Genomic DNA, 27,588 nt, shown 5'->3' with positions numbered 1-27,588 from the left:
TAGGCGCTGAAATAGAAAAAAGCAAAGTAGTTAAAGGGTTTCCCTCATCAAACATGTAAACTGGGTTTTATGGGGAGGAATTATCTTGTTTGTTGTTCCTCGGCCTGTGCGGAGTCCACTTTCATGCTTGTCGAACCTGCTGATACCTTAAAGTCTAAAGTTTATGGGAAAAGACAGAAAGGTGAGATTAAAACAGTGTTTATGTTGAGTAACTTACAGTTGCTTTGCAGCTGATAAGAATTTATTAAAGATACAAAAAGTGTCTACAACCCTTATTTTTATTAAAATTGATGTCACAGCTGTTTTAGGAATCCCAACAAACTTTTGATGGGTTTTGTTTCCCAATCTGCTGCAGTCATCCCATTTGTTTGTGCTCTAACACACTTTTTCCTTCCACCTAACTTTCTTTTAGAATACACTCTGTGAACAGCCGGCTTTTATTAGCAGATACCCAGTCTGGGTTACCCTCCCTTTGCTGATTATTCTCTATACATACATTTTCTTTATTGAAAGAAATCCCCACATTTACGCAGATTACGATCTAAATCTGCTTTTATTAATCTCAGAAATGTAACTATTATTCAGTAGAAATTGTGACTCGAGGCCGTTCATTTCTAAGCCATTTATGCGAAGTTTTTTTTTTCCTCTTAACTTCCCATCAACATCTTTGCATACAACCAGCTTTAGCATTGACTCTCTGGCGCCCCCTGCTGTTCTGGACCTGTAAGTCAACTCTGTTTGATTAATCTTGTATGACTTTTACCTTTTGAATTATTTTCCTGAAATAAATTCCCTTTTTTATTGTATTCTTGGATCTACCTGCATATTTCTTGTTACCAAACTTATAGGTCACATTTCTATTTATATAAATCTATTTCTATATATATATATTTAAACCAAATGAAATGCAATAACTGCAGCAGTTAATGTCTAAAGAACAAATATGGAAAGATTGTGTTGCTCAAAGGAAAAGTAGACCAAACATATAAGGGGGTCATGTTTGCTGAACTGAGAGGCACAGTGGATCATCAGTGTGGATCATCAGTGTGGATCTACCCAGCCTGTGTTTAACCTTTCTGTGTGGAAGGTTCTGGTCTGGCTCAGTTTAACGCCTTTGCAGACATTTCCTTGGCCAGCTGCTCCTGCTCTGCTGCAAAGGTTTCCTCAGCTTCTAGATTAAAAACATGGCCGACACTGCAGTGCTTTTATTCAAAGATAATGACTCTGCAACCTGCAGAATTAGAAAAAAAAATTATATTTTTAATTCCCCAAAGAGGATAATGATGAAGGCTGAAATATCCTCTTCCTCCCTGATAGTCAATTATCTGCTCATCATGAAAATGTACTCAGAAAATCAGTATTGTGTGCGTCCTACCAACGCCTGACTGATGCATTTCTTCATTTTGTTCTGAATTACTTTATTATTAAAAGATTACAGCTTTCAAAGTCTGTCTGTATTTATGTTTTTTTGTTTGTTTTTTTGCCTTGTGGCCTCAAAACAAGGACAGTGAGACAAATAAACGTAGGAAGGGCTTCAGTTTAGAACCTGACTGAATCAGCGGGGATCAGCTGGACTGGGATGAAAATAGTTTACTGTGGAGACAAACGGCCTCAAAGAGATGCTTCTTTTGGCCTTGGCGTCTAGTAACCATGGTGGCCCCTGAGTTTCTGTCTGAGGGACAGACGATGTGTCCCTCTGAGATCCCAGCCAAACGATGAGTTCAGGGTTTTAAACATTCGTTATTGATTTGTGTCACATTTGATGTTTTGTTATCCAGGATTTTAAATGTGAAGCATAGATTTTATTGATTCCAATTATTCGTTTCTATGCAGAAAAATATTACATTTTATATTGTATTACATTTGTATGGAAGAAAAACTGCCTTTTTTTTGTACACAGAATTTTAAAGACTGATGGGTTTTTTTTTTTCAAATTGAATTCCTTACACTGAGTTTATGTCTGGTAAAAAATATGCCTGCAAAAAATTCAACTGCAGATATTTTTTTGCAGGCATTTATTTATTTATTTTTTTGCAGCCGATTTTTCACCAGATAAAAATTCCTTGTTTAAAATTTTTGTGTACAAAAAAAACGCAGATATCAACTAGACTGTTTTACTTCCATACATTTGATGGAGAAAAAAAAATCTTTACATGGAATTTCACCTGACCGCATAGATGTACTTGGAAAATTGTCAAAATTTTTACTGAGAGTTTTAATTCGGCAAAATTTGCTCTGGAGGCTTATTACACATTGTTATTGTATTTCTTCTGTAAGGCCTGTCCCTTACAGAACGGTAAGTAAACTCTTATGAACCAAAGTTTTTGCCTGACTTGTTCCTCTTTTTCTTGTCAGTTTAAATAAAATATGTTTTTCACAATAGAATCTACGCACGAACCACTGCTCTAATTTAGCCCAAACCATGAAGCTCCCACCGCTGTGTTTTTATCAGCTTTGCTGCTCAAATCACGTGTTTTGTTTAGATAAATGGTTTTAGTTTTACCTGATATTTGCGCTAAATATGCAGCAAAAAGCAGGCTGTGGGTTTTAACAGTGTTTTAAATGATGGATGGTCAGAATACATTTAATTTCTACACATAAATCACTTTCCTGGCTATTTTGGATCCATATTTGAATGGAGTCACACAGTGTTATATTATTTAACAGTATTTGCTGCCCCCTGCTGGATGTTGGTAATATTACATACTTTATTCTATCCAGTTCATGTAAACATAAAGCTAATATAACATGTTTTTGTTTTAACAAAGCAATCAGAGTTCCGAGCTGAATGCGCTGGTTTGGTCTGCCGCGGTTTCCGTAGACTCGTGAACGCGCTTTCAGGAAATCCTATACACTATTGTTTATGCTCTAAAAACATTCTAAATGACTTCGTTTCGAGTAAATTATGGACGCTACCCACTCAGGACACTTGGAATACATTGGACGAGCAGTATGGAGGAATATTGACACGTTTTTTGTGGACTTTTATGGACCTTTCTGCCTCGGGCACCAAAGACCTCCATTATTTGAATGTCAGCAGACAGCAAGAAGCCTCCCAGATCTCCAGATGCATTTGAGATATCAAAAAAGTACTCCAGAGTGTTGTTCAGCATGGGGGTGAGTAGAAAATGAAGGCTAATCATGTTTTGGGTGTACTATTCCTTTAAGTACTGGAATAACCCATATACCGTATTTTATTAAGTATATTTCTAATTCTGATGTTATACACAAAGTATATGATGTTAAACTAAATTTTTAATGTATCTACCATGTGATTCGAAGTTCTTCATTATTTTTTCCTTGGTCTATGTTGTTCCCTCTTGTTTTACTGGGTTTTTTTTTTTTTTTTGCTTATTTATTTGTGGTTGAGCCTAAATGTGTTGAATCAATCATTTGATTTAAGAATAAATCAGTCCAGTTAGAGATAACAGTCAAAGCAATGTGAAGATTCTCAATACCAGTTTGTTGTTTTATGTATAAAGATAGAAATGAAAAGAGGTCAATTGACAACCCTGTTACACTTCCTGTTTATTTCAGTACTTTGAGCTGAATGTTTTTTATTCCAAAGAAAAGATTGTCTGCTTTTCTAATAAATGCTCCCATTAACTGTATTAAAGTGCACTTTTTTTCAACAAAACAGCAGTTTTTAACTTTTATTGCACATGTTCTGACATTGGAGAGAAACGTTTTTGCTCTGTTAAACTACATTTCTAATCAAATGTAGTATTCATTTGTTATGGAGACCACTATCTAAACACTATGATTTCATATTTCTAACCCTAAATTCCATATTCTGCCTGTTTGAAGGTATAGTGGAGGATTTTTGCCATTTTTTTTTATAAAACCACCCTTTCCGCTTTAAAAAAAAATTTACATGCACAACATTTATGTCTTGTAGTGTCTCGGTTCAGCCACCAGAGGTCAGCAGAGGTTAATATCTTTGCCTTTGGCTTTCTGACAAAAAAAGATTATCTTTGTTTCAATGGTTGCCATTCATACTAAATGTGTTCTTAGTTCTCAAAGTGCTTTGCTTTTAAATATAGACAGTTAAATGCTGAAACTCTAGAGGATGGAAGGACATTCCAGTTGGAATAAAGGGATTTTTGTTTAACGTAAATCTTTTAGGAGTTGATGGAAAATATGGAAATGTCCTCTGTGAAAACTTAGTGTCGCTTTTATATCATATGTTGTAGATTTCTACTAGTTTTCAGATCATCAGTCTGGTGTATATTGCTACATTCTGTTCAGTGATTTCTTTGTTTCTCCAGCAACTTTAACAAACCAAGAAGAACAACAGATGTGTCTTTGATTTGCATCTGACTTGGAATGTTCTTGGCCCTCCATGTTGCTTAAAAACATCAGTCCTCCAAGTACAGATGGCTCTGAGATGACAGAATTCACCAAAACTCATAGATAGGTGTTAAAACATCTTCAGAAAAACCATGAAAGTCCGGTTGTGTCAGATTTAAGCCTGTTTATTGGTAGCCATGACCCGGATGACTGAGACTTTGCACAGGCATGTTATGCCCAACGATATTTTGAGTACATATCAGGGTGATCTAACTTCCTGTAGGGTTGCACTATGTTCTTATCTCCTTTGGAGAGGAAGGGAATGTATCTGATGCTGTAGAGTGTGAATAATCAGTAAAAACCACTGAAGGCAGGAGCAGAACATGTGGAGTGTTATGAGCTTCTTCCAGGACCTTTTCTGAAGGCATCTCACTATTGTAGCTTCTAGAGATGAACTTTCCTACTGTGTTTAGACAAAGAGGACAGATTTTAAAGGGTTTCCAACCTACGATGCCAAATAAACCTTCAAACAATTCAATTCAATTCAATTTCAATTCAGTTTATTTATATAGCGCCAAATTCACAACACATGTCATCTCAAGGCACTTTACAGTTCAACCAGATCAAATTGATACAAAGTTTTCTATCTAAGGAAAACCAGTTGATTGCATTGACTCATTGACTCAAATACAATCCCCCACACTCGTCATGTCACTAACAGAGCCTTCCAATTTATTGAACGAGCCCTAAAAACACTTCTTTTCAGCAGAATTCGTTCCTTTTATCCGGACCACATCAATATGTAACAGATCAGAGACTAGAATAACCTTTTATTATCCAGCCATACTTAGATGAGCTCTCTGCAGCCTGAGGAGCCATGTGATTGTTCTTCGCTCAGAAGAACATGTGCTCTGGGTCTTTCGTTCTGCCCTCTAACAGCTGGGTTCTTTCATAACGCAGTCAGTGCGCTCGCCGACATCCAGACACTACCTTTCATCTCAGGAACACTGGTTCCTTTCCAGAGGTTGATCAGGCTGGTCTCTTGCAGCTGAGGGACCATATTCCATAAGGAGATCTGATCTTTTTTTCCTTTTATTAACTCAGCTGAAATTTTAGTGTTTTAAATTTTCCGGGGTCCTGCGGTTCTGTGAGGCTTCTTCGTCCGTTGCAGAGGATCATGGCGGACCCCGGGGAGTGCAGCATCAAGGTGATGTGCCGCTTTAGGCCGCTGAACAGCTCTGAGGTGGCCCGCGGAGACAAATACATCCCCAAATTTATAGGGGACGACTGTGTGCAGATTGCGGTGAGTGTTTGGCCTCTTCAGAAGATCTGGAGTCAATGAATGATCTTTTCTTATCAATATTATACATGTTATCTGCTTTATAAACTGTTTTTTTTAAACCCTTTATAGGGCACTCAGTGAAATTCTTTGCAAATCAAAATTTTTTTAATTTTTTTTTATTCTTTATTTCGAACATGCAATGAAAAAAAAACAATAAAACAATGTTTAAAAACATTGGAGAGAAACAAACAAACCCTTTTTTCCTAAATGAATATATCTCAATTACATGTGCAAAAAGGAGTAGGAAGAAGTAAAACTTATGTACTCCTACCCCTTTAATTCTTGTATTTCTTTAATTTACAATATTCATATTTATGTTGTGATATATATATATATATATATATATATATATATATATATATATATATATATATATATAAATACATACCTACCTACACATACACATACATAAATATGTACACTCACCGGCCACTTTATTAGGTACCCCATGCTAGTAACGGGTTGGACCCCCTTTTGCCTTCAGAACTGCCTCAGTTCTTCGTGGCATAGATTCAACAAGGTGCTGGAAGCATTCCTCAGGGAGTTTGGTCCATATTGACATGATGGCATCACACAGTTGCCGCAGATTTGTCGGCTGCACATCCATGATGCGAATCTCCCGTTCCACCACATCCCAAAGATGCTCTATTGGATTGAGATCTGGTGACTGTGGAGGCCATTTGAGTACAGTGAACTCATTGTCATGTTCAAGAAACCAGTCTGAGATGATTCCAGCTTTATGACATGGCGCATTATCCTGCTGAAAGTAGCCGTCAGAAGTTGGGTACATTGTGGTCATAAAGGGACGGACATGGTCAGCAACAATACTCAGGTAGGCTGTGGCGTTGCAACGATGCTCAATTGGTACCAAGGGGCCCAAAGAGTGCCAAGAAAATATTCCCCACACCATGACACCACTACCACCAGCCTGAACCGTTGATACAAGGCAGGATGGATCCATGCTTTCATGTTGTAGACGCCAAATTCTGACCCTACCATCCGAATGTCGCAGCAGAAATCGAGACTCATCAGACCAGGCAACGTTTTTCCAATCTTCTATTGTCCAATTTCCATGAGCTTGTGCAAATTGTAGCCTCAGTTTCCTGTTCTTAGCTGAAAGGAGTGGCACCCGGTGTGGTCTTCTGCTGCTGTAGCCCATCTGCCTCAAAGTTCGACGTACTGTGCGTTCCGAGATGCTCTTCTGCCCACCTTGGTTGTAACGGGTGGTTATTTGAGTCACTGTTGCCCTTCTATCAGCTCCAACCAGTCTGGCCATTCTCCTCTGACCTCTGGCATCAACAAGGCATTTCCGCCCACAGAACTGGCGCTCACTGGATGTTTTTTCTTTTTCGGACCATTCTCTGTAAACCCTAGAGATGGTTGTGCGTGAAAATCCCAGTAGATCAGCACTTTCTGAAATACTCAGACCAGCCCTTCTGGCACCAACAATCATGCCACGTTCAAAGTCACTCAAATCACCTTTCTTCCCCATACTGATGCTCGGCTTGAACTGCAGGAGATTGTCTTGACCATGTCTACATGCCTAAATGCACTGAGTTGCCGCCATGTGATTGGCTGCTTAGAAATTAAGAGTTAACGACCAGTTGGACAGGTGTACCTAATAAAGTGGCCGGTGAGTGTATACACATATACCTTCATACATATATACAAATTAACAAAAAAAAAAAAAAACACAAACAAAACTTTCTAGAATGCTTCTCTATACCTTTTGAAAATAAATTCTTTGTACATTTTTTTGGAAAGGAATATGTTTGGGCATTGCTTTAGGTTCTCATTTAGTTTGTTCCACAATTTAACTCCCTAAACTGATAAACATAATCTTTTTATTGTTGTTCTACATTTATTAGTCTTCCCCTTAAATAGTACCCTCCCTCCCTTTCAGAGAACATCTTTTGAATATTCCCAATAGGCTATGTCTTACTTTGAACATGAATACTGCAATTTGGTATTCTATCAAGTCCTGGTATTTTAGCAATTTAGATTTTAGAAATAATGTGTTTGTATGATCCCGAAGTCCGGCTTTGTGAATGATTCTTATTGCTGTTTTTTGCATTTGCAAAATTTCACGCCAATATTTTGTTATTGGCTTGAAATTGTTATTGGAATCCAGGACAAGACCTTTGTAACATTCAAAATATATGGATATTTTATGGGAAAAATCTATGTTGATGTAATAAGAAAGGCCAACTTGCACAAATATATTAAGAAAATAAAAGTACTTAAGTTTGAAGTCATGAAAAACACTCAGAGTGAAAGAAACACATTTTATGGTCCAACATAACCTTAGAGGCATTACATTTTTTTAGTTTATAAACCTAAATATAATTGTTAACGAGGCTAATTAACTTTTGAACTTTACTTTTTAACTTTTCAATTAGCTTTTTCCTTTTTTTTCCTTGACTTTTTCCCTTTTTTTTCTAAATTAATTTCCAGCAGCTAATATATCATTGAAGGGCTCATCTAATTGGTCAAATACCAAAATAAGATGTACAGCCATGTAGCAGGATCTTTGCTGAATGGCTGGACATAGATCTTGTGTTTCTAGACCTCACTGAGGGACTCCATTTGTAAGGGATATTCAAGTGATCAAAAACTGTAACCTCCCCTATAAAGGGTTAAGTTTGAACTTCTATTTATAGGCTACAATTAAAAATTATTTTATAATTCAGCTGTTCTTGAGAGATTTCATTCATCTTGTTTTTTAGATATCTGAGATTATCTAAGGTCACAGGATCCTCCTGGACCTCCATGTATTCTCAGTCAACAGTCAATATGCATTCAACAATCTAGGCTTTTAATCACACAGGTGCTGTAATTCACATTTTTCAATACAGCAATTTTAAGTTTAAAGGAGGAAAATCGGCAGAATGCCGTATTTCAGTGTCAGGTACCCTTAAATAAACAACTATGTGAACGACGAGCTTTAGAAGCAGCAGATTTAGGAGAATTGGGGCCCCAGGCAAAGAAAGAGAGGGGCCCCTTTGAATTAAGAGGACAAAAAAATAAAACGGACCCATTCTACAGATATAGAAATGTTAATAGAATAGACATCCATTATCTGTTCTAGGTTGTGTCCCTCTCTTCTTGTCCCTTTTCTTCTTGTTTTCCTCTCTATGTTTTGTACTCAGCTGACTTTTCATGCTGTCTCTAAAGGAATGAAAGACTTTTTCCAAGCACTAAGCTCACTTAGCTGATTGCTCCTTCCTGTGTTTCCAAAAAGGCCAAAGTAAATAACCCAGTCCTTCTTTTCACTGTAGACAAGCCATGATCTGCTTATCTGTTCTCCATTTTTCATTTGGATGAAATAATAGCTGCATGAATCATGACAGCAGACAAGATAGAGGAGAGCAGGAGGCGGGGTTACCAATCTACTCGCTCTGGAGAGCAGAGTTCGCTGCTTTTAGATGTTGTCTCCAAAGTCTCCAGTAGCAGAAAAAAGTCTCTAGATTTGGCGCTAGGAGCTTTTTAGAAATCAAAGTGCTAGAGGGGTCTGAAAAGTGGCTAAATATAGCGACTAAAGCGCTAAGTTGGCAACACTGCTCTTTGCATCGTTTGTTTTCAAATGGTTTGCTGCTGTCTGTTTGGACCTTTCTGAACATGTGCAGCAAATGGACTGATCCAATATGGTGGACACTGAAGGGGGGGGGGGCTGAGACACACTTAATATTATTAGCGTTCTGATGGCATTTTGGCGAAAGGATTTTTATCAAAAACATCATTAATGTGCACAAATAAGGAATAGTTGTATTAACCATACAGTTTTATGGGGCCCCCAGGAACTCGGGGGCCTAGGCAGCTGCCTAGTATTGCCTGGTGGTAAATCCGCCCCTGTTCACAAGTCACCTTGTAGTGGAGATGATTCATTATCCAACTGGGATTAATTCAATCTCAGTATAAAAGCAGCTTTTCTGTGAAGATGTCAGAGGATCTTTAGAGAACAAACAGCATCCTGCAGAGAAAGGAGCAGAACATTTGGGTTATAAAGCCATGCTTTACTTTGATTACTACGCTACAGAAACATGTTATTCTAAGGACAAATTGTCTTACTTGCCTGCTCAAATTATTACATTTAGTTCAAGAAAAATGGCACTGACTCAATATTTCAGTTTTCCTTTAATCAGACACGACACAGATAAAACAGAAACATGGTAAATATGGAGGAGTTGCAGAGATCTACAGCTTTTTTAACTGTTTTCATTGAACTCCATGGTCCAAAACCAGCTGCTGCTCATAAAAAAATATCCTGTATAAAAAAGAAAGCTGAATCCAACAGAACCATCCTGAGTCTAGTTATATTTCTTAAACACTTCAGCGTGAAAAATGCTGTGAAAAAGGATTCAGTCCTCAAAGATTTCCTCTCTTTATACTTCCTGGTTCAACTTAAACGTCTCAGATCATCACACATCTTTTATTAGACAAAGATAACACAATTTGGAATATAAATGCAGTTCTTAAATGGTGATTAAATCTATTAAAGGAAAAAAAAAGCAATTCTTACCAACCTAGAGCTATGTGAAAAAATATTCCCCTCCCTAAGCAAAGACTTTCATTGGGTATTTAATTTGTTTCCATCCCTTCAGGGGAAATAATACCTTCTCCAGCAGCATTGTTTTAATTTAGTAACATTGAGACTAATTTAGCGATAAACCACTTCTTAGAGGTCTGTTCCACAGGATATTTGCTCCTGCTTTACCAAACCGCCCCCAAGCTTACGCTCAAAGTAGAGATCAGATTTTAGCCATTTCAGATTTTTTCTTGAGAGTTTATATCGATTAAAGGCGAGACGTTCAGGCCCTGAAGCAGTAAAGCTGCTGCAGACATTATGATCCTAGTTTGGATCCTAATCATGGGTCAGTATGTGCAAACATTCCACTGGTAATGTGTTTTAAATCTGGTCTAACAGAAGGAGAACTTTCCCCATTTTTATAAATCGCTCTACAACACATATGTCAAAGTCATGTTTGGATTGTTTTGGTTTTTGCTTTTCCCCCCTTTAACGATCCAAGCCAGGCTGAAGTCGGTTGTCTTAGGAGACGGAGTGCACTAACTGCGCTCCGCAAATGCTGCGCCAAAATATTTTTTTTTTGTAATTCAAGTTTTTATTGAATTTTTCCATTTTTAAAACATAAACAAAACAAAATACATTACAATAAAAATAACAAAGAACAAAACGGTGAGGTTTAGTGCAAATTTTTGTTTAATAAATTCCTTTTTCAAAGAACCTCTGGCTGAATTCTGGTTTCCCTGACCTGATTCATCACATTTTTACATTTTTTTGTACAAGACGTGCTTTTCCATTGATCCCAGTATTGTTTTGTCTGTGTGCAATAGCTTTTGTATTTTGTTTTATTTATTCATATTTTCCCGTTGAATGGACTTAGGAACAAATGCAGATAAGAGCCATGAGAGAGAATTCAACTAATTTAATTTTTTTCTTTATTTTCTTATTTTACTATTTGAAAGCACAGTAATGCATTTTCAGTTTATAATGCACTTTATTTTATGTATTTATCTTAATATGTTGATTAATATAATAAAAGGTTATTAATATTATTGTTTTCTGTTTTTAAAAACGCAATGTGTTAGGTCTTGGTTCAATATGCTATGTTCGGCCCTCGGCTTGTAGCAAATTAGTTTTTTGGCCCTCTGTGTATTTGATTTTGACATTCCTGCTCTAGAAGAATATGTTTCCCAAAGCTCTAAAGTATCGTGAGGAAGTTTTTTTTATTTGAAATATTTCTTTGTCTGGTATAGTGTTAGCTTTGGAACCCTACGGAGGCCCTAAAGGGACATTGAGAGAAAAAATAAACTTTTGCGAGATCTCGCAAAAAACTAAACTTTTGCAAGATCCCGCAATAGTATTGCGAGATCCTGCAAAAGTATTGCGGGATCTCACAAAAGTATTGCGGGATCTCACAAAAGTATTGCGGGATCTTGCAATACTAATAAAAAAATAAACTTTTGCAAGATCCCGCAATAGTTTTGCGAGATCCTGCAAAAGTATTGCGGGATCTCACAAAAGTATTGCGGGATCTCACAAAAGTATTGCGGGATCTTGCAATACTAATAAAAAAATAAACTTTTGCGAGATCCCGCAATAGTTTTGCGAGATCTCGCAAAAGTATTGCGGGATCTCACAATACTAATAAAAAAAATAAACTTTTGTGAGATCCCGCAATATTTTTGCGAGATCCCACAATACTTTTGCGAGATCTTGCAAAACTATTGCAGGATCTCGCAATACTTTTGCGAGATCCTGCAAAAGTATTGCGGGATCTCACAAAACTATTGCAGGATCTCGCAATACTTTTGCGAGATCCTGCAAAAGTATTGCGGGTTCTCACAAAAGTATTGCGGGATCTCGCAAAAAAATAAACTTTTGCAAGATCCCGCAATAGTTTCGCGAGATCTCGCAAAAGTATTGCGGGATCTCGCAATACTAATAAAAAAAAATAAACTTTTGTGAGATCCCGCAATATTTTTGCAAGATCCCGCAATACTTTTGCGAGATCTTGCAAAACTATTGCAGGATCTCGCAATACTTTTGCGAGATCCTGCAAAAGTATTGCGGGATCTCACAAAACTATTGCAGGATCTCGCAATACTTTTGCGAGATCCTGCAAAAGTATTGCGGGTTCTCACAAAAGTATTGCGGGATCTCGCAAAAAAATAAACTTTTGCAAGATCCCGCAATAGTTTCGCGAGATCTCGCAAAAGTATTGCGGGATCTCGCAATACTAATAAAAAAAAATAAACTTTTGTGAGATCCCGCAATATTTTTGCAAGATCCCGCAATACTTTTGCGAGATCTTGCAAAACTATTGCAGGATCTCGCAATACTTTTGCGAGATCCTGCAAAAGTATTGCGGGATCTCACAAAACTATTGCAGGATCTCGCAATACTTTTGCGAGATCCTGCAAAAGTATTGCGGGATCTCACAAAAGTATTGCGGGATCTCGCAATACTAATAAAAAAAAATAAACTTTTGTGAGATCCCGCAATATTTTTGCGAGATCCCGCAATACTTTTGCGAGATCTTGCAAAACTATTGCAGGATCTCGCAATACTTTTGCGAGAACCTGCAAAACTATTGCGGGATCTCACAAAAGTATTGCGGGATCTCGCAAAAAAATAAACTTTTGCAAGATCCCGCAATAGTTTTGCGAGATCTCGCAAAAGTTCTTTTTTCCCCCTCCATGTCCCTTTAGGGGCTCCGTAGAACCCCAACCATGACGTCCATTTTTGACCAATCTCTTTCTTATTGTTTATATGCAATGATTACCTTTACTTGTAGATGCAGTTGTAGAATAAAACTGATTTTGTCCACTAAATTAAATCATCCCTAAGGGGACCAATGAGGACAGTCTGGAGGTTTCATTTATTTTATTTTATTTTTTAGCTTCCTGAAGGAGGTCTTATTTTTCCATTAATAAAGAAGATGGCTCTCATTGTTGTTCACTACAGTAAATATTCCAAAAGTGGAGGTCTGGATCTTTGTGATGTGATTCCTTAGTTAGATGGAAGGCCATATTATACAGTTAAATGCTACAAAAGGTGAATGTAGCATAAAATAAGTAGATATTTAATTATTTAATTTAATTATTGCTGGCACAATCTGAACAAAATTGCTGGCATTTAATTATTTATTCCAACCTGGAGAGATTCATCCAGAGAAAAGCTGCAATTAGAGAAGTTTATTGACATGAATGAAATGTTATTTGGCGCTCGGGCCCTGGCAGAAGACTTTGATGCTGTGAATTGACATTCACTTGGATAAGTAACTTAGGAAATGAATGAGAACAATCTTCCCCCAGGGTCCGGGCGCTGGTGGTGGAATGAGCCAGAGGGTGAGCGGGACTGAGAATAGTCAGAAAGTGAGGAGTAGATGGTGCAGACAGAGAGTCTGTGGAAGGGGCGGGGCATATCTCCGCTAACTGCGACACACACGCAGTTTTCTGAGTATAAACCAGCCTTTTGACGGGTATGGGGTGTTGCAGAACAAGGTTTTGATGGGCTACTTTATAAAACCTCGAACTCAATGCTATTTCTAACATTTTGAATTGAAAAAGCTTCCTGGATGGGAAGCGAAACGTCTTCAAACTTGGAAACAAAGTCAAGTGGATTATTTATTTTAACAGGACTTTAAAAATCATGTTCAGAGTCTCTACATTCAGGGTGACTGAACTGAAGAACAAATATGTAAAGCTGATGGAGACACTTTAAATACATCAGGCAGATCATAAAGAAAAGCTCATTCTTTTCCTGAAAGCAAAGTGAAAACGTGTTTAATTTTAGGGGGTGGAGCAGCGGTTGGCACTGATGCCTTGCACCATAAGGTCAAAGGTTCATAACTTTGCATTAAAACTTCCTGCTATGCTGAATCCTCCTTCTTTCCAGGTACTTCAGCTTTTGCAGGGTCTAAATTATGCCTCATAAATACTCAAACAGTAAATACACTTAACAATTCATAGTAAAGAAAAAACAAAGTCTTCCCTACTGATGGGTTTTTGTTGGTCATCCTCCATGTTTCAAAGTAGAAGCTCCTTACTCCATCCTCTCTTTGTGGTTGCCAGGGGAAACCATACTACTTTGACCGAGTGTTCCAGTCCAACACGACGCAGCTGCAGTTCTACAATGCCGTGGCTCTGAAGATCGTCAAAGGTAAGCCTCCGGTATCAGTGCAGCCCAGCAGCCGACGTCCAACCTCTGGGTTCTGATGGGTTCTATAAATGATGCAGATGTTCTGGAGGGATACAATGGAACCATATTCGCTTACGGACAGACGTCTTCTGGCAAAACGCACACAATGGAGGTAAGTTATAACTTTAAACAGTGTTGTAGGATAGCAGTTGCCCCACAATATGATTGCTTTAGTTTTGGTACTTGATGGCTCACTTAAATAACTGGGACTGTCCAACAGATTTGAGTTAAAACAAAATACAGAGCAGAAACAACAATTAGAAGAGTTTTTCTGATGCAATGTTTTAAGTCTTTGGCGCTCAGACGTCGGCGGAAAACATGAGCCCTGAAATTTACTTATATTATATGCATGACCTGATGAATGAGAACAGGGATCAATCCCCCCAGGACTGAAACTGGTGGTGGACTGGAGATGGATGCCAGCTGGAGCGATGAGCAGAGTAGTTTGAGCCTCCATGATGAGCAAGCATGAAGCAACAGTGGAGAGAAAAACTTCCCCTTTGGGAATTAACCTTGATCAGAACCAGGTTAAACATGGCAGACTTCTGCGGCTGGGGATGACTCATGAAACATGGGGATGAAGGCAATCAGCGTGGAGAAGGAGCCAGAGAAAGCTGAGACATGATATTCAGCATGTGATCTAAAAACTCAAATATTTGGGTTATGCAACAGCACTGCAAAAAATCCAAATCTATATAAGTCCTTTTTTCTTAAAATAAGTGCATTTGTTCTTGAATTGAGGAGCTAAACGAGACCTTTTTTCAATGGAACAAGACAGTTTACACTTAAAATAAGAAAACACAATTGCATTGTCTTATTTCAAGTGCATATTATCTAATTATCTTATTTTAAGAGTAAAAATACTCATTCCATTGGCACATAATCTAATTTACCTACTCAAATTAAGGGTAAATACACTTAATTTAAGAAATTTGTACTTATTTCTAGTTCGTTTTTGCAGTGAGGATAGTCCAAAGTTAACCAAGTTTACTTGAAATCATTCTTTAAAATCTGCATTATGTTTACACTTGTGTCTTTGATATTAACATGAGTTTGATGATCTGAAGCATTTAAGTGTCACAAAAAATTACAAACAAGTTTTTAAAAAAGAAAGCAGGTAGGTCACTGCAAAAAATATAAATCTACATGAGTCATTTTTTCTTCAAATAAATCAATTTTTCTTGAATTGAGGAGGAAAGTGAGACATTTTGCCAATGGAATGAGACAATTTACATTTAAAATAAGAAAAAACAATTCCATTGTCTTATTTCAAGGTCATATTATCTAATGATCTTGTTTTAAGAGTGAAAATACTCATCCCATTGGCAAACTCAATCTCATTTACCTACTCACATTAAGGGTAAATACACTTCATTTACGGAATTTTTTCTTGTTTCTAGATCATCTTTCCAGTGTAAGAAATTAAATAAAGGTTAACACTGCAAAAACCATCTAGAAATAAGTACAAAATTTCATAAAATAAGTGTATTTACCCTTAATTTTAGTAGGTAAATAAGATGTTATGCCAATGAAATGAGTATTTCTACTCCTAAAATAAGAGAATTAGATAATATTCACTTGAATTAGGACAAAGCAATTGTTTTTTTCTTATTTTAAATGTAAATTGTCTTGTTCCATTGGCAAGGTGTCTTACTTATCTCCTCAATTCAAGACAAAATTCACTTAATTTAAGCAAAAATGACTTTTTGCAGAGAAGATAGATTTTTGTTTTTGTTTTTTTCCTTTAAAGGGGAAACTTCATGACCCAGATATGATGGGAATCATTCCCAGGATCGTCCAGGACATCTTCAACTACATTTACTCCATGGATGAGAACTCGGAGTTCCACATCAAAGTATGTAATCGCTCAGCACGATGATCCAGATCTCACATGCACACGTTAGTGAAGAGGTTCTTTCTGAAACTTTGTTTGGCAGGTTTCGTATTTCGAAATCTATTTGGACAAAATCAGAGACTTGTTGGACGGTAGGAAATCGGTTTTTCTCTCCTGATTAAGACAAATAATTAACTGCATAAAGTTTTAATCTGACTTTTCTGTACAGTAACAAAGACGAACCTGTCTGTGCATGAAGACAAGAACAGGGTACCCTTTGTCAAGGTGAGATTTCTCTGCCTTCAGCTGTTGTTAGTCTGATCAGATGATAAACCTTGAAAATATTGAAAAGATAAAGTAATGAGGCCTTTTTTTTTTCCTCCATGCTTCTCTCTGAGACTGTGCACTATGTCATTGTCTCCCGTGTCTCTGTGTAGCCCCTCCTGCTGTGCAGCGGGTGAACACAGCATTTCCTTGTGATGTGCCTTTGTGTCCGCAGGGATGTACCGAGAGATTTGTGTGCAGCCCTGAGGAAGTAATGGATGCCATAGACGAAGGCAAAAACAACAGACACGTGGCGGTCACAAGTGAGTTTGCACATTGAGTGCCTTCAGAGCTGCTGGTTCACATGGGTTTGGCCTCACTGGGTCTCCTGACTGCCACCACAGTCAAAGCCAGCACTTATACTTGATTCTGCTCTTCTTTCTGACTGGATTGGGGCAACATTTGCTCAGATCACCAGGGTGGGGCTTACCAAACAGGCAAAATTAATTACGGTGGCTGAGAAGTGCAAAACACAGTTACAATTCAAAAACACATTAACAAATAAAAAACAAAATACCATTTGAAGAAACAAAATTATATTTTATGAAACGTATTTTTGAAAAAAAAAGTAAAAAATTTTTGAAAAAAAATTTACATTTTAGGAAACAAATTCACATTTTAAATAAGTTAGATTTTAGGTGAGAGAAAGTTTCATTTTAGAGAAAAAAAAATACATTATAGGGAAACAAATTTACATCTAAAAAAAACAATTGACCGTTCGGAAACACTTGTACAAGTGCAAAGACAAAACTGCAGGCGGCAAAACACAGTTACATAGCCAAAAACTAGATTGAATCGCTGGGCACCTAACATCCCAGATATCTGCTGTAAATGTTTGGTTGGAAAGGGTGCTCTCTTTCACTGTGTATGGGAGTGTCCAAAGTTACAACAATATTGGAACTTGGTTACGCAAACTTTGTCAGAGATTGTTGGAGTGAATGTACCTGCTGAGGCCAAAATGTGTGTTTTGGGTATTTATCCAGAGAACTGTGCCTTTAACCCCAGACAGTTAAAATTGATTGACTTTGGACTCCTGCAGGCCAGGAGATTAATATCTCTATACTGGAAAAAATGGATATACCATCAAATCACATGTGGGTGAAGGAGATGACATCGTGTATGGCTCTGGAGCGACTCACTTATATTGTCAGAGGAAAAGGAGCAAAATTTGAAAAGACATGGTCACCGTTGACCAAGTTTCTAAAACGTTACAAAGGACATTAAAAGAACTGTGCTGAGATGGCTGGGTTTTATTATTATTATTATTATTATCATTATTATTATTATTATTTTTTTTTTTTTTCCTTTATTCATTATTTGTTTATTATTTTTCTTTCTTTCTCGCGTTGTTCATTATTAATTATCTATGTTTGTTTTTTTTGGGGACCAAGTTATTTAATGAGAATCTGTGTTAAGTGCATCTCTGTCACTTGCTTTTTTTTGTTATGTTATAAAATTCAATAAAAAATATTTCTTACATAGCCAAAAACAAATTAACAAAAGACTGCTACACGGAAAGGGAATGTCCCAGTGGCCGGATGTGACGTCACGATTACCCTGACTTGTAGTACAAACAGCTCAATCTGTAGTCCTCCTGCTTCACATGAAAAGACAGCGGCGATTTTAGATGGAAAGAATTGCACTGAAGCTGTTTTTCTTAAGTTTACGCTAACCGAACAATGTTTTGCCCTTATTGTGGTCTCTGGAACTTTTACAGGACTCGGACCAGGTGGCAGGACCAAGCAGCAGGGCCGAGCTCAATTCGTGGCAGTGGCTGCGTTGCAGCAGTTCCGGTGGTCCTGTCACCTGGTCCGTGTCCCGTAAAAGTTCCAGAGACCGTCCGCACGAAGAACAAAATGGTGTAAATTGGCTGAAATTTGCTCCACAATAATAAAATCGCCGCTGACTTTTCACGTTAAGCAGGAGGACTACAGATTGAGCTGTTTGTACTACAAGTCAGGGAAATCGTGACTAGGGGTGTGGGAAATAATCATTTTGGCGATATATCGTGATATTCGGCTGCCCAATATAATATCGATCTTTCACTTCTTAGTATCGATTTTCACAAAAAAAAATAGTTACATAAAACATTGATGGGGAAAGGGGCTGCCTCTGCACCACCACTCTGGCAGAAAGCGCTGTGGAGCCCTTTAACTGTGCGTGTAGCACCATATCTGTATTTGAGGCAGTCACAGTGGAAGAAAACCCCAAACAACATGGATAATAATACCTTATCAATATTTTCTGATGAAAATATACAGCACTTGCTGTTTTATCTCATCGTTTGATTTTAATAGCTGGGGAAAATATGGCAATATAGTGATACTGCAATATCGTGATAATATCGTATCGTGACCCAAGTATCGCGACATGTATCGAATTGCAAAACTCATGCCAATACTCACCTCTAATCGTGACGTCACATCCAGCCACTGGGACATTCCCTTTCCCTGTACCCGTCTTTTGTTAATTTGTTTTTGGCTATGTAACTGTGTTTTGCCGCTTGCAGTTTTGTCTTTGCACTTGTACAAGTGTTTCCGAACGGTCAATTTTTTTTTTGATGTAAATTTGTTTTTAAAATTTTTTACTTTTTTTTTCAAAAATACATTTGTTTCATAAAATATAATTTTGTTTCTTCAAATGTTATTTTGTTTTTTATTTGTTAATGGGTTTTTGAATTGTAACTGTGTTTTGCACTTCTCAGCCACCGTACAAAATAGCCTGGGGCCCTAAACCAGCAAAGGGCCCCGCCTGTAAGGGGGCCTGCTAGTTCCCCGTACATGTAACGGTGCCCTTGGGGGTTTAAAGATTCAGCATTAATGACGGAAAATCGTGACCCAGGATAAGGCTCTACAATATATTTATATTGTTAAAATGTTATTTCTGCATTGCTTTTTCATTTCTTTTGTTTTAATTTCTATAAATAATAGCAGGGCTTGAAACTCTAAAGGAACAAGACTCACTCCATAGATTTAACATAAACAAACTTTACATTATAAATCATTTTAGATGCAACCTTAACTTCCAGCTTTTAAAGGTGGTAAAATACGGAAGCCCATTTCTGCCACATGAAAGTAAAAACTGCCAAATAGAAAGTCATAATTATGAGAAATAAAGTCATAATTCTAAGATATTTGATCTTCAAACTTTGTATTTCATAATTATTACTTTTTTACCTAGAATTATGATTTTGAAACTGTAAACTATCACTTTAAATCTCATAATTATGACTTTCTATTTGGCAGTTTTTTATTTTTCATGCAGCAGAAACAGGCTTCCATAGAAAACAGTTCCTTCTGAAAATGTCTTCATTTTCTACAGCAGAATGTCGTTATTTTACTGCATGATGCTCTGTTAATTTATCTCTGTTCTACTCAGACATGAATGAGCACAGCTCCCGGAGTCACAGCATCTTCCTCATCAACATCAAGCAGGAAAACACTCAGACGGAGCAGAAACTGACTGGAAAGCTGTACCTGGTTGATCTGGCCGGGAGTGAAAAGGCAGGAAAGATTCTTCCTCGGCTCCTTTTTCAATAAGCTAACAGTGTTGTAAGGCTCCAGGAAAGTGCTGATATTCTTCTGGATGTTGTCATAAAAAGATTGTTTTCGATAATGAAGCTTGTTTGGTTTGTTTTATTCAAAGGTTGGAAAAACCGGAGCAGAGGGCACAGTTCTAGACGAAGCAAAGATGATCAACAAGTCTCTGTCATCGTTGGGAAACGTCATCTCTGCCCTGGCCGAGGGCTCGGTGAGGCATTAAAAACATGCTTCCTACATCCTTCACACATTGTTTAATTCCTGGGGCAGCTGTCAGGCTCAGCATCCGACAGGTTTTCTTTCAGGATTGTCCTGAATTCTCCTCCTTCTTTCAACTCTAGCTTTCTGGTTCCTGATAAAGGAATGTCGATTATTTAAGGTGATGTAAACATTTAGTTTTCCTCCCCATCTAGTTTGCATTGGAGTCAAAATGTTCAGTTTTTGTCTAATCTGACCAGATCACCCACTTCCACTTATTTGCATAACATCAACCATTGAGACTCAAACAGCGTTTTTATTCTCTTCCATAAAAAGCAGATTTCTTGAGCTCGTCAGATTCTTCCAGCTGAGCTGTGGAGCTCCTCCAAAGTTACCATGAGCCTCCACCTGCTCAGTTTAATTATTTATCTTTATTTTATACAGCTTGGCATAAAATGGATTTGGATTTTTACAGTCATGTCATATTCTCCGTATCTAGCTAATGAAATAAGAGAACTCTTTGTTTTTGGAGGATTAGGACAAAATGAAGTAAAAATAGCATGAAAAAATAGGTGTAAATGTACCATAAAATAATGAAATGTAGAATAAAATAAATAAATGTACATTTGTTTATTTAATTCATCATTAAACAATCAAATATTATACAAACAATTAACCATTAGATTATAAATGTGCCAATAAATAATAAAGAATATCTTTCAATGTAAGACAGACGGTTCAGGATGATTTTTTAACAAATTTGATACGTTTTATCACTGCTGCACTTTAAAAAATGGAAATGTCTTGAGAGCTGTACTGAACGATATTTCTGAATAAAAAATGACGATAAAGTCTAAGTTTATTTTGAACAAAACTCAGCGAGCGTCTGATTGTCAGCAGGGAGGGTGACCGGATTCCCTGCAGAGGTAGAAAACACAGGTTAGTGACTGGAATGTCGGGTTAACCATGACTAGGAGGAAAAAGTCACTGTTCAAAGTCCAATCCAATCCCAGATGAAAGGGAGATTGTCCACTGTCGAAGCCGAAGTCAGTGAAACATTCCAGGTTTGGTAACCAGCAGGATCCAGGAAAACAGTGCAAAAACCACAGCAGACAGAGCAGACAAGGGCAAGGCAAAAAATCTAAATTACTTGATGGCTAAAATTACTCTCACAACGGCTCGAATAATCTGGCACTGGCGGCTGGAAAACAAGCAGCTGGAAACAGGTGGATCAGATTAACGTTAATGAGGAACCGGGCAGAGCTAAACTGGTGAAGAATGAGAGCAATCAAGCCAGACGACGAGGTCCACCCCTTTGGAATGAAGGGGTGAATAGACATACCTGTCTATGTCTCTGAAAAGGGGGGGGGGGGGGTCGTTAGAGGGAATTGTTGGTTCAAAAACCTTCAATGCAGCAACTGAGTTAATCCCTTCAACAAAAGAAGCCAAACAACCTCTTCATCCATTCCAATTTGCATGTTTTCTAAAGAAAAATAAGTCTTTGTTGGGCTATTGTATAAAACCTTGAACTCGACGCTATTCCTGATATTTTGAATTGCAAAAGATTCCTAGATGGGAAGAGAAACGTCTTCAAACTTGGAAACAGACTCCAGTGGATTGTTTTTTATTTAATTTTTTTTCTTTCAAGCAAACGTCATCAATTCATCACATGGAACAAATTGTTATCTAATAAAAAATTGACACTTCTCTGTAAGAGAATGAATTATTTACATCCCTAACATATAGACACATGTATACATAAGTAGATTGAAAAACAGCATGACCTGCCAGCCACTACAGGTACAGTTAATATCACTAAAGTGTTACAAAGAGGAGTACCATCAGTAAGGAAACACCAGTTTGTCACATGTTTGGTTCTGAAAGGACAGACGTTTCGTCCACTTTTAAAGCCCAGCAGGTATACCTGCTTATGTTTCTGTTCTCGACCAGAGCTATGTGCCGTACAGAGACAGCAAGATGACCCGGATCCTGCAGGACTCCCTGGGAGGAAACTGTCGGACGACCATGATCATCTGCTGCTCACCTTCTTCTTTTAACGACGCGGAGACCAGGACGACTCTGCTCTTTGGACAGAGGTACAAATACGAGCACTGTCTTGTTGTTTTAAGCAGATGAAAACCTTCGGTTGAAGTAATTTTCGGAAGGGGCGAAAATACTGGTTAGCTGATTGGCCTATGTTGGTGATAGACGGGCCAAATAAACCAATCAGATCAACGAAGCATATGACGTACTAACAGAGCGACGACGAAAACACAACCACAACCCAGGCTACTCTTGCTGAAACCAGTCGGGAGAAGAGCAAAAACATCTTTTCCTCTGAGAAAAGCCTCCAGAGCAGTGTTTTGCTCTTCTTTCAGTGAAGAAATACTCTGTAATTCCGATAAAACTTGCTCGATAGCCACGCTAACACTAGTTTCATCGGCTGAAGCCGCCATGTTCTTTAGACTGAACTGTCGCGCTTCTCGTTGCGTCACACCTCAACCCGCCTCAAAGCCAACGCTGATTGGACGTTCGTTTGGTGAACGGCTCCAAATTTTCTTTAACGGAGAGTCTCCAGACTGATCTGCGAGTGAAACCTTGAAAGCTCGCGAGATCAGGATGGTCTCACGAGGCTAGGGGAAATGAGAGGATATGCTTAGGAAAGATGGAAGGCATCTCTCCAGAATAGCATAAATCAAAGCTATGAAATACCAACAACTCTCCTACGTCTGACTCAACAGGGCAAAGACGATCAAAAACACTGTAAGTCTGAACGTGGAGCTGACTGCAGAGCAGTGGAAGAAGAAGTGGGAGAGGGAGAAGGAAAGGAACAAGACTCTGAGGACGACCATCACCTGGCTGGAGAACGAGCTGAACCGCTGGAGGAACGGTGAGGGGCCACCTTGGGATGCTTTGGAGATGTGCATCAGTATGTGGGTGCTGCTCAACTTCATCACAGATGAACAGCGGCTCACATTGATGTGAAGCTGTCGACCATCCTGACAATTCATGCAGTTTGGAGGAGGAGGCAGGTTATTATCATCAAAGAAGGGGAATAATAAGGGAACCAGACAATCAGTTTACTTTAAGTGTGTTGAAAAGTCTGTTATTTTCGACAACCTAGACATTGCATTCTGTTTGAAACACAGTTTATTTTTACCCATGCTTCAAACCTTGAGTTGCTGTTGCACTAAGATTGCTCGCCTAACTAATTGGACCAAGCTGAGAAGTTGCTTTACCACAAGGCGTTGCAGAAGGTTTGAGCTCTATTAAAGGAATAGTACACCCAGAACATGATTAGCCTTCATTTTCTACTCACCCCCATGCTGAACAACACTCTGGAGTACTTTTTTGATATCTCAAATGCATCTGGAGATCTGGGAGGCTTCTTGCTGTCTGCTGACATTCAAATAATGGAGGTCTATGGCGCCCGAGGCAGAAAGGTCCATAAAAGTCCACAAAAAACGTGTCAATATTCCTCCATACTGCTCGTCCAATGTATTCCAAGTGTCCTGAGTGGGTAGCATCCAGAATTTACTCGAAACAAAGTCATTTAGAATGTTTTTAGAGCATAAAAGCCTAAAAGCTTCCTAAAAAACACTTTAAGTAGCTGCCTCAATTACCATCTGACTTTCTGGGAGTTCAGCAGTACTTCCAGCAGATGGCGCCACATCTGTCCATAACTGCCTGTCATACCCAGTGCTGCAATTCTATTTAAGCTAAAAAAAAAAAAGACGTAAACACATCAGGGTGGACATTTGGTGTATGTAACAGTGTTTCATCATAATCTTGGTTTTTTTTGTATAGATATATAATATAAGTATGCACCTTTAAAGCAATAGGTCCCAAAGCGAGGGGGCGTGCCCCCTAGGAGGGACCCTGTGTAATTGCATGGAGTCTCTGTGGTAGAAATGTTATGAGAAAATGAAACTTTATGGAAGATAGAAAAAAGTTAGAAACATTTTGAAATTTGACAAAAATGTAATACAAAAATCTAACTTTTAAAAACATTAAAACCAAAAAAGGGGTTTGAGGGTAAACTTTTTTACATTTAATTTTCAAAATTGTTGCTTTACAGGTTTAATTTTCATTTTTTTTCTCTTTTTCAGATTAAGTTTTATCATTTTATTTAGATTCATTCTCTTCCCCTTCAATCCCAATACAAATCTGTTCACTCTTGGCCCATAAAAATGTTTTTGCTAACCTCCTTTCAGACCAATAGATACTCGTCTTCCCTCCTCACTTCAGGGGAAAGCCCGCCCCCAGAAGTGAATAAAATGTGATCATTAAAATGCAATTTGAAAGGAACGCATTTCATGAAACTCAATCAGAAAAATATACCTTAAAAAAAAAACGATAAAATAAATTTTTAAAGGTTAAAATCCCCAAAAAGTAAAAAAAAAAAAAAAAAAAAAAACAATCCACTGGACTTGTTTCCAGGTTTGAAGACGTTTCGCTTCCCATCCAGGAAACTTTTTCAATTGGAAATGTCACAAATAGTACTGAGTTTTGGCTTTATAGTGTCGACAACACTATAAAGCCTTGCACTCAATACTATTCCTGACATTTTTAATTGAAAAAGTTTCCTGGATGGGAAGTGAAACGTCTTCAAACCTGGAAACAAACTCAGGTGTCAAGCAACGAAGAACAAACACTTTGTTACTGTACTTAAGTACACTATTTAGGTATCATTACTTTACTCCATTACTTATTTTTCTTCCTACTTCTGACTTCTACTTATTACATTTTCACACCAGTATCTGTTCTTTCTATTCCTTAAATTTTTAAAACAATCGTTACTCGTTACTCTTGGCTTCGGTTTAAAGAAAAATGTCTGAGGACTTCAGTGTTGAGGAAGAGCATGAGTTCTTTGCAGAGCTGAATGCGCACTTTCATCTGGTTTGTTCTGCCGCGGTTTCCATAGACTCGTGAACGCGCTTTTAGGAAATCCTATACACTACTGTTTATGCTCTAAAAACATTCTAAATGACTTCGTTTCGAGTAAATTATGGATGCTACCCACTCAGGACACTTGGAATACATTGGACGAGCAGTATGGAGGAATATTGACACGTTTTTTGTGGACTTTTATGGACCTTTCTGCCTCGGGCGCCATAGACCTCCATTATTTGAATATCAGCAGACAGCAAGAAGCCTCCCAGATCTCCAGATGCATTTGAGATATCAAAAAAGTACTCCAGAGTGTTGTTCAGCATGGGGGTGAGTAGAAAATGAAGGCTAATCATGTTTTGGGTGTACTATTCCTTTAAGCCTTCAGTTCATATAGTGGCATCTGGCTGTTTTTTTAAAGGTTACTTTATACTTTTATGCTTTAAGTAGTTTCTAGAGCACATACTTTTTCACTTTTACTTGAGTAAAGAGGTCAAGTTGATACTTCAACTTTTACCAGAGTGTTATCTATACTTCTGCTTAAGTAATAAATGTGTGAACTTTTTACTCCACTGAACCTGGATGACTGAGATTCTTCCCCAGCAAAGGTTAAAATTGAAAAAAACATGTAACTTAAAAATATTTTATCTGTAAAAGAGTTTTTGAAAAAACAAAATTTTGGAAAACATTTCTTTAAAAATAAATATGAAAAATTAATTCTTCCTCACCTTTAAATTTGATTTCATTTGATCAAAATTTCAATTTACAAAACATGTTTTTTGTTTGTGAAAGTAATGGAACAAAATTCCCTCCATACATGCCTTAACCAAAGTGATAAACATTTAAAGAGTAGCATTACTTTACAGTCTAAACCGTGTCTATTTGATATAAAGTTCATCTGTGAAAAATGAGGAGGCTCCTTCCTGTCTCCTCTCTAACCCAACAAACCAAGTTATAATGTTTAAAAAAATGTTTGGTTAGAGTTACCTAGTTACCGGTTAAAGAACCGACCCAGTAGGTTAAAGCGACTGGAACGAGAAGCTCCTCAATCAAAGCTAAATTCCCACACTGCTCCTATTTTAGACCCAAAAGAAAGAACGCTTCTGTTTCCATGACAAAAAACAGCAGTTCTCCTCAAAATAAAAACAACCATGGTGAGAATGGGGTCACTAATGCATAACACGAGAACACGCACACAAACAGACACAATGGAGTATTGCATAAAAAGGAAACTGCATTACATGAAGGAGAAATGAAAGGAAGCTGAGTTTGAATCTCTGCTGCCCCCTGCAGGGGAGAGCGTCCCAGTGGAGGAGCAGTTTGATAAGGAGAAGGCGAAGGCTGAGGTGGGGGCCCTGGATGCTGCACTCAACAACGATAAGGCTGCACCCCAACCCTCCCTGAGCAGCCAGCCTGGACCGGCTCTCACAGGGGCAGAGAAAGAGAAGTATGAAGCAGAGGTGGCCAAACTCTACAAGGAACTGGACGACAAGGTAGGAAACTCTAGATTAGTTAAGAGGACTTTAACTAACTGACTGATTGACTTCTATGTCTTCCTTCCTTGCCTCCAGGATGATGAGATCAACCAGCAATCCCAGGAGGTGGAGAAACTGAAGCAGCAGCTGCTGGACCAGGAGGAGGTGATGCATCTCTATCTGCTCCTTCCTTTATGTCTCATCGTTAGCTGCAAATCCTGTCAAATCACAGTGAGCACGTATTTTCCTCGCCCACCAGCTGTTGGAGTCGTCCCGCAACGACCACGACACCCTGCAGACGGAGCTGAACAGGCTGCTGTCCGAGAACGAGGCCTCCAAGGACGAGGTGAAGGAGGTGCTGCAGGCGCTGGAGGAGCTGGCCCTCAACTACGACCAGAAGAGTCAGGAGGTGGAGATTAAAACGAGGGAGTTTGAGGCGCTCAGCGAGGAGCTGAACCAGAAGTCTGTAAGGGAGCGAAAGCCTCCGATGCTTTGAAGTTTGATCTTCTTTCCTCCTTTAAAGCGAGCGCTTCTGTCCATCCTCAGAGCAGCTTGGCCTCCATTGACTCTGAGCTGCAGAAGCTGAAGGAGATGAGCAACCACCAGAAGAAGAGGGTCACTGAGATGATGTCATCGTTACTAAAGGACCTGGCTGAGATCGGCATTGCTGTGGGAAGCAATGACATGAAGGTGCCCCTCTGCCCTCCTGTTTTAGCTGCTTCCCTCTGGGATTCACCACTAGCTAAACACGTTGGACTGAATATGCTGAGATTTTTGCTATTAACTTAAAAATGACAAATTACAATATATATAACCTCTCAAAACCTGTTTACAAAATGCATGAAAATTAAACTGGTAAAATGTTTACCAATACAGACATGATAGAAATAGTTGGAAAGCTTAGGTTCTCCACAATTCAACCACCAAGTTTATTTAATGGACACAGCGAGCACCAAAGCTCAATTAACACAGAT

The 27,588-nt window shown here is 38.2% G+C and overlaps 1 protein-coding gene across 3 annotated transcripts in view; it reads left to right on the top strand.

Annotated features, from left to right (window-relative positions):
- The first annotated feature begins 5,257 nt into the window (after window positions 1-5,257).
- LOC119791860 (kinesin-1 heavy chain-like) overlaps window positions 5,258-27,588 on the top strand; it is a 37,640-nt gene continuing 15,309 nt past the window's right edge. For 2 of the 3 annotated variants that reach the window (XM_038298202.1, XM_038298201.1), the window contains exons 1-15: window positions 5,468-5,593; window positions 14,228-14,315; window positions 14,393-14,466; window positions 16,105-16,209; window positions 16,292-16,340; window positions 16,418-16,473; window positions 16,688-16,775; window positions 19,891-20,015; window positions 20,158-20,262; window positions 22,200-22,345; window positions 22,991-23,139; window positions 26,433-26,632; window positions 26,711-26,779; window positions 26,874-27,080; window positions 27,161-27,304. In XM_038298202.1, the coding sequence (XP_038154130.1) occupies window positions 5,468-5,593; window positions 14,228-14,315; window positions 14,393-14,466; window positions 16,105-16,209; window positions 16,292-16,340; window positions 16,418-16,473; window positions 16,688-16,775; window positions 19,891-20,015; window positions 20,158-20,262; window positions 22,200-22,345; window positions 22,991-23,139; window positions 26,433-26,632; window positions 26,711-26,779; window positions 26,874-27,080; window positions 27,161-27,304 (1,731 nt within the window). Of the gene's footprint in view, window positions 5,594-14,227; window positions 14,316-14,392; window positions 14,467-16,104; window positions 16,210-16,291; window positions 16,341-16,417; window positions 16,474-16,687; window positions 16,776-19,890; window positions 20,016-20,157; window positions 20,263-22,199; window positions 22,346-22,990; window positions 23,140-26,432; window positions 26,633-26,710; window positions 26,780-26,873; window positions 27,081-27,160; window positions 27,305-27,588 lie in introns of all 3 variants that reach the window. The other variant, XM_038298200.1, reaches the window with a different exon arrangement.

Source organism: Cyprinodon tularosa, unplaced genomic scaffold (assembly GCF_016077235.1).
Source record: "Cyprinodon tularosa strain WSP-4 unplaced genomic scaffold, ASM1607723v1 ctg402, whole genome shotgun sequence".
NCBI classification, from domain to species: Eukaryota; Metazoa; Chordata; class Actinopteri; order Cyprinodontiformes; family Cyprinodontidae; genus Cyprinodon; species Cyprinodon tularosa.
Note: the sequence above shows the minus strand (reverse complement) of the source record. Positions and strands in the feature narration are given on the sequence as shown.